This window comes from Quercus lobata, chromosome 2, assembly GCF_001633185.2.
Source record: "Quercus lobata isolate SW786 chromosome 2, ValleyOak3.0 Primary Assembly, whole genome shotgun sequence".
Taxonomy (NCBI): domain Eukaryota; kingdom Viridiplantae; phylum Streptophyta; class Magnoliopsida; order Fagales; family Fagaceae; genus Quercus; species Quercus lobata.
In genome coordinates, this window is record NC_044905.1 from 91,537,692 (window position 1) to 91,545,682 (window position 7,991).

At 31.2% G+C, this 7,991-nt stretch overlaps 1 protein-coding gene across 1 annotated transcript; it reads left to right on the plus strand.

The window, feature by feature from the left end:
• The first annotated feature begins 6,255 nt into the window (after nt 1–6,255).
• LOC115973820 lies at nt 6,256–7,080 on the plus strand. The gene is made up of 2 exons (XM_031094060.1): nt 6,256–6,277; nt 6,515–7,080. The coding sequence occupies exons 1-2, from the start codon at nt 6,256–6,258 to the stop codon at nt 7,078–7,080; spliced, it is 588 nt and encodes a 195-aa protein (XP_030949920.1).
• Nucleotides 7,081–7,991: the final 911 nt, after the last annotated feature.

Below are 7,991 nucleotides of genomic sequence, written 5' to 3' on the forward strand. Positions count from 1 at the left end.
TGGATAATTTGGTATTTTGTAATTTGGTATTTATTATATTACATAGCATGATTTTTTATAGTGCTCAATTTAGATGTTAAACTATGAGACTTTACTAATTTTTGTTAATTTTTTAATCATTTATGGTGGATAAAGTACTTTTAATAGTTATATTAGAAGTATTCTATAATGTCATTTATTTAGAGAAAAGTAAAGGTTAGCTAAACAAAAATAATCGGATAGGTGATATTGAGGGGGAAATTGATGCCTTTGAATAAAATATGGGGAAGTCAAGCTAAAACTCAATGATGGGCTCTTGAGATGATGCCTAAAGGCTTTCGGTCTAATGATAAGCCTATCCAAAAGAAATAAAGGCTGCACCTTGACAAAACATAAACAAAACCCAATAAAAATACTTCACAATAGTTAATTAGTACATTAGTGGTCTTGTTTTGATAATACAAGAAAAATAAATTTTCCAGCAGTACGATGAAATTAAACCTAAGTTCTGCAGTCAATTATTAAATAGATTTAAGAAAGTGTTCACTTCTGGAAGTCCTTGTGTGTCCTGGTCAGATAGGTCTATTGTACTTTCAGCTATCATTACATCAATATGAGGGAAGAATTTCATTGTTACAAATACATTATATCCTTCAATAGTAAAACAAAAGGTAAAAATTAATGGTTCCATGGTGAGAAGAAAGGGGTTATTTGGCATGGTGTGAAGGGAGAGAGAAATTCCAGCTCAATGCAACAAATATTGAACTAAGATTCTTGGAATATATATGTGGGGCGTGAATGGGGTAGTATAGGCTGTTTTGAATGAGTGAGTATGTAAACTTGTGATAGTATGATAGAGTTAATGCTGAAACTAAGTCTTTAATGGGTAAAGGGTTGTTTATGACTGATTAGGAAGCATTTGTGGGCTTAGAATGTGCAGAAAAGGAAAGGGAATGTCTAAGGCTAAGTGAGTCTGGGCTAAGAGGAATGATTTATGAGTTGGGGAGAGTTAAACTACAAGCAAAGTGACAAGAATAATAGAAATTTCAGAGGGGTTGGTGTGTGTTTTGTGGGTTGATGTGCTTATCCTTTTATAGTGGAGTTTAGGGAAGCATTAATTAGCAAAAGTCCAAAACATAATACTAATCAAATGACAAGAATAACAGAAATTTCAAAGGGGTTGGTGTGTGTTTTGTGGGTTGAGGGAAAGAAAAGAGAGAAACAAAGAGGAGTGATAACTAACTAACTAGTTTGAGTGGCACATGCTACCCCTTGAGTGATAAATTTAAGATAGAGATAGTGAAATAGTGATTTTTGGTTCACAAAAATAGACTAAACCAAAAATGTTTAGAGACATAACAAAATAGAGACTAAATTCTATAAAGACATGGTGTAAAACCCATGTTTTACTACTCCAATTCCAACATGTCATATCATCTTATCACATATTTAAGAATAAACACAATCACACTTAATCAATTCTAATACCCATATATAAAACCAACCAAATTGAGAATCTATCGAGATGCTATTAGGTGTGATAGGATGTATTAAATTTTAAGTAAAATACTGACGTGGCAATCATTTATTGGATGATGTAAAACATAGGTTTTACACCCCATCCTTATAAAATTTAATCTCAACAAAATATCATAATATTTTTATAATAATTTTATTTTATTTTGACTTATAAAGAACTTACACCTTAACAATTATGGAAATATTGTTATAACAACAAAATGTCACATTTTCACAATACCTTTAATTTAAGTTGTAGTAGGTCCTAGTATAATATTTTATTATTTTATTCTTGATTTATAAGCAACTATAACTCCACAATTGTGAAAATATTGTGACAATAACAAAACTATCGTCCACTTTCTTCCTTCATTCTTGAAAAAGAAATAATAAAAACTGAAATTCACAACAACAATACCTATGTATATTTGTACATCAAGTTTTGTTTGGGTCTATCACTGAAAATGAGACTCTTGCTTTTTCTCAACACTTGAAATTACTCCAATTTGATTGCGTCCAAATACTGAAGAAACTGCAACATAACAAACAATTGAGAACAATGAGTGACTAGGCCCGTTTGGTATGTGAGTCCAAATACATGTTTTTAATTTTTAAATATTATATATATTTTCACATACTTTTTTTACTCACACATATTTTCAAAAAAATTAAAAATTATTGTTTAAACACACAACCCTACTTCAGAGAGGTTGCCTTCGGATCTAGTAATTTTTTCTTTCTTTTTCTTATCTCTATCCCTCTCACCGTCTGCTGTGTTTGTGTTTATCAATGGAATAAAGATAAAGTCAAAAGTGCCTGGGATTACTCCTGATCTGAAGAGGAAAAGACCAAAAAGGGCTCCAAATTTTTTTAGCCCAGGCATACCTTTAGGAGCAACAAAGTAATTCAAGCCCTCTTGAGTTGTACATGTCTGGCAACACCATTAAGATAACAACAAAAAGACTAAAAAGGCCCATTTTTATTTAGTTCACAAATGAAGTTAGGACCAATTAAGTAATTTCAATCAAATGTGGATGTTTCTAGAGTTTCAAAGAATCTGCTAGGCTTCAAACTTTTTTTTGCTAGGCTTCAAACTACTTCTTACCGTTTTACCATTTCAAAAGCCGTTTTGTCAAACAACTACCTCAACTGTCCTTTTTTACATAAAATATAGATATTGATATAGATACTATAATATAATATAATATATTTATGTGTATATTTTAATTAAGGCTCCTTTGCCCAGAAAAAAATAAATAAATAAATAATAGGGCCCATTTTTGTTGGCTAAAAGAATGTATTGTATATTAAAAAGACCCCACATTTACTATCTATCATTTTGAAATTTGAACAAAACCTATTAATTTATCTACCGTCAACTTACACACATATTGACACACACACCTCTAGTATAGCCTATACCCTTTTTAAACTAATATATACCCTTTTTAAACTAATATTAGACTATAATAGTCTTGCATATGTTGATTGAACATTTGCATCAGACAATACAAAATATTAAAAAAAAGTATTTAATTTTACACGTTTAACAAGTCAAGTTTTTTTTTTTTCCCCTCATCACTTGTCTCATCAAACTCTCTCTCTCTCTCTCTCTCTCTCTCTCTCAAGATAATAATAAACAAAGAATAAAAAATAATTATTTTAATAAAATAGAATATAGAATAAATAATTTGATATGAGTATTTTTGAAAAATAGTTGTATAAAATAGAAAAAGTAAGTTCTTATATTAAATAGATACGATTTTTCACAAGAGCGAGTGCGAATACTCTTATGTCATTATCACATCACATCAACTGATTTGTTACTTTGTTAAAAAAAAAAAATTAATTAGTTTGACTTTTCCCATCTCCTTGCTTCCCTTTTTACTCTTTTTTTTTTTTTAATATTTCCAATAATTTATTTAATTTTTTTAGGTATATTTTTATTAGTTATCCTTTTATAATAATTTGCTTTGTATTAGTACTAATTTCTTGAGTTATGTGATGAATAAATTTTTCTTTGTGCAAATTTAGAATATAAAATGATCAAATCATTTAGTAAAGTTGTAATCTTATTTTTGATAAAGAGAAATGATATGTCCACAATATTTTTACAACAAATCATATGTGGCAGGTTGTTACTGGTTGTTATTGTTGGGGCAAAAAAGTAATCTTAGTGTTAAGTTCAAATTTGAACCAATAACAACTAACCACTTATGATTTGTTGTAAAAATGTTATAGACGTAGCACCTCTCTTTTGATAAATCATGTTCTATTGTTTTATACTTTAAATTTTATTTATTTAAGTTATAATTTTTTATTAAAAATCATGTTTCGTTTATTTAGAAATATTTATCAATTATAAAATGTGTATTAGAAAATGTCCAAATGGATATGAAAATGAAAAACTAAGAGAGAGGGAGAGAGAGAGAGAAATTTAATCACAAAAATGATCAATGGATAAAGTTGTTACTAGTATTAAACAAAACACAACAGAAAATATGAGTGAAACTATAATAAATGAACAAGAAATTCATCAAAAAAAGGTTAGAAGATAGTGAAATTATACAACAAGAAGATAATAATGAAAATAGTCATAATAATGGTCAATCGAAAAAGAAATGTTAGTGAGTAATTTTGTATCTCAAAAGGTAAAAAATATATTTTTTTTAAATAAAAATTTTTAATAATAAATATTATTTAAATATAAGTAAACGCCACCTAAACCTTTCATCTTAGGCTACAAAATTTGTTTGAGACTTTGAGTGCATATCCTATAACAATCTCCTGAGGATAAGGACCGATTTTATGGGGGAGGAATGTTATGCCAAATACTATTTTGTGGATTAGCAATAACCCATCAAGTGTCAAACACACTAGTGTCTACGTCCTTTGGAAACTTAAATAAGAAGTGTTACAAGTACTGCATAAAACTTGTAAATTGATGTGGCAATGTGTTGACTCAAAATGAAAAATTGTTATTTGAATTAAAAATATTTAAATTTAGGTTTAGCGATAAATCTTTATCTAAATAATGTAGCAGTAGATTAGTATTGTTATTTGCTATATTCAAATAGATTCCTATGTTTTAGTATAAGATTATTGGATTAGTTCATGTGTTTTAGGATTTGCTGATGAGATTCTCTCATTTTAGTTTGTATATGTAAGTTGAATGCATAATGACTAACGAGATTCAAGCATAAAATTAACCAAAAATATCTATTTTCTCAACTTGTGGATTTCAACTACCATCATAATTAATGTGTAGCTCTAATCCACATTTGAAGAAAGCAACTCTCACCCTAACATAAGAATGGGATTTTTTGGAGATGATACATCCCCTCAAATGTTTCACATAATAATTGGATCACATTTGCAAGATATTACCAAATCACATCTACCTATCAAGAGCGTCAATCCCAACAAATAAAGAATAGAGAGCATGTCGAAGATTGTCAACCAAATGTTAGATGTTACCAGGGACATGTCCAAAAGAATAGTAAGGATGCAAGATTCATGGTTTCAAATGATAGAGATCTTAGATAAATAATCCAATGAAATTTTAGAGATATAAAACCATTAAAAGTACAAGTATCCTATGAAATTTTGAAAAATCATGTCCTACACCAGGAATCACCAACAATTCCATAAAGTAATATGTTAGAGGGTGCAAATGTGACAAAAATTGCATTTAAAGATCAAAGAAAAAATGAAGTTGAAAAAACAGATCAAAAAGATCTTCTCGTGAATTCAAATAAGCCTGCTCCAATTTCATGCATTGAATTTGTCATTCCCAATAAGTTCAAGGACGTAGAAAACAAGAATTTTTGTTTCTATTGCTCGTAGAAGTGGTTGAAGAACTGGTGCAAATATCCATGATCTTTTCCTTATCCATCAACATCACTTCAAAAGAGATAAACTGTTATTTCCATGTCTTGGAATCTTGAGAACAAGATTCATCTTGAAAATAGATAAACTGTTATTTAAATTTATTTAAAAGTATCTATATTTAAACTTAGTTAAATTGTTATTTGAATTAATTTGAAAGTATTTAAATTTAGACTTAATAATAGATCTTTATTTGAATAAAATACCAGAAGATAAGTATTGTTATTTACTTGTATTCAATTTGATTCCTATGTTTTAAGATAAGATTAATTCCTATGTTTTAGGATTTAGGATTTGCTAATAAAGTTTTCTCATTTTAGTTTATTTATGTAAATTAAACCCACAATGAAATTCCAGCAAAAAATTAACCAAAAATATCTATTTTCTTGACTTGTGGGGTTCAAGTACCATCATAATTAACATGTAGCTCAATTTGAAGAAAGCAATTCTCACCCTAAAATGAGAACTGGATTTTTTGGAGATGATACGTCCCCTCAAATGTTCCACAAAATGTTCCACATAACAATTGGATCACAGCTAAAATAACCACGAACATATAGGACTTGTCCATCTTGTGGGCTAGTAGAAGTCAGACATCCAACACAAAGGATAAGGTATTAAAGTACACCACTGGATTGAACTTTCTTTAAGAAGAGGAGATCTAGGATTGATAATTTATAGTGTTCGATTTTAATAGTTTTTTTTCATTAACGCTAAATCAAATTATTTTATCATTGTATCATTTGTATGCCATTGAGTGAGTCAAAAGATTCAAGTTTAGTATACATTTTGTACCGTAAATCTGTAACCCATAAAGCCTTTTCTAGTTGACTAAACCAACAAAGTATATGTCCTAAACACCCATATGTTATGTATCATCTCTTGATATCAGGTATTTGGCTAATTGGCAAATTAAGTACTCAACTTGTTCATTTCAAAGCTTTGCAAATCACTTCAGATAACTACGCACTTTGCAATTAAATCATTCCTAATCAGACGGCTCAGTCATGCAAATTTATAACAGGATGCGGGAAAAAAAAAAATCAAAAGATCACATATCACGTCTAACAGGAATTTCATCGATCATATGGTATTCAAAAACAAGAAGTACTGGGATGTATTTTTGCAGAAAACAGGGACCCGGAACTATTCTCTACGGTGGTGTGGTTTTTGTGGAACCAGAGAAACAACTTGCGGCTTGGCAAAGGGTCAATCCCTCTGGACCAAGTGCTGCAGCAAGCAAGAAACAAACTGCAGGAGTTTCAGAGTGCTCAGACCAGAACAGGGGCTGCATTGACAAGACAAAGCTCTTCACAGTGGCAGCCACCACCTAGCTCGGTTTATAAGATAAACTTCGACGGCGCTCTATTCATGCAGGAACAGCGGGCTGGCATAGGGGTAGCCATTCGTAATGAGAACGGGCTCATCATGGTTTCATCCTCTCAACAGATTCCCCTCCCAGGTACAGTGGTTGAAGTAGAGGCATTGGCAGCAAGGAAAGCTCTAGAACTAGCTCTTGACTGTGGTCTTGATAAAGTAATTCTTGAGGGTGATTGCGAGATTCTCTTGAAGACACTCCAGACTGCCTCTAAGTCCCTGGCACAGTTTGGAAAGATTGCGGAAGATATACGAGTTTATTCTTCAATGTTTCAAGATATAAGTTTCGAGTTTATTCTTCAATGTTTCAAGATATAAGTTTCTCGCATGTACGTAGGAATTGTAATTCAGTTGCTCATTCATTAGCAAGAAGAGCAATTCTTTCACCCCATTTTTTAGTCTGGATGGAGGATGTTCCACCATATGTTGAACCGGTATTTCAGGCTGATTTGAGGAGCCTACCTTAATAAAAGTCCCTGAACTCTTTCTCAAAAAGAGAACACTGCAAATTTCTTATCTTACTCTAAATTAGAATTAGCAGGTGAAATCAAAGCCACCCAACATGCTTCTTCAGAAGAAAAACTCCCCTATTTGAGATAGACATACCCATTATCAGAAAGGCTGGGATTTAGAGTAACACGATTCGAATTGATGGAGAGTGGCTGAGTTGAAGGGAGATCGGGGAAAAGGAGAGGAAGCACAAAGAATCCTACTCGATGCAAATTGATTTAAAGGAGAGAGGAAGGACTGAGATAGAGTCACGAAATCATATATAAAACTGTTGAAATTTATTATGTTAGTGACTCCCGCAAGGAATGTTACACCGTTTCATTTGGCCTTCAATTGAAAGCCTCAAACATTAAGATGGATGACAATTAAGACGGGATAACATTCTGCAAACAGAGGGAAAGAAAAGAGAGAAACAGAGAGGAGTGACAAGATTTCATGAGTCCGAAGAAAGAAAGGAAGAAATTAATAAAATTCATTCTCGATACCTAGCCAATTAGGGGATCCCCAAAATCAATAAAAATAAAGCCGCGGGTTGGGTATCTGAAAATGCACAGATATTAACGACTTCATACATACAACCAGAATCATTCATGTAATGATGTAACCATTATGGATCATAATTCTTCTTATGCATTCATGGGTAAAATGCCCACTTCCCAAAATAAAAAAAAGCATGAGTTCACCATCCATGCTATAGAAAAAGTCACAACAACAAAATA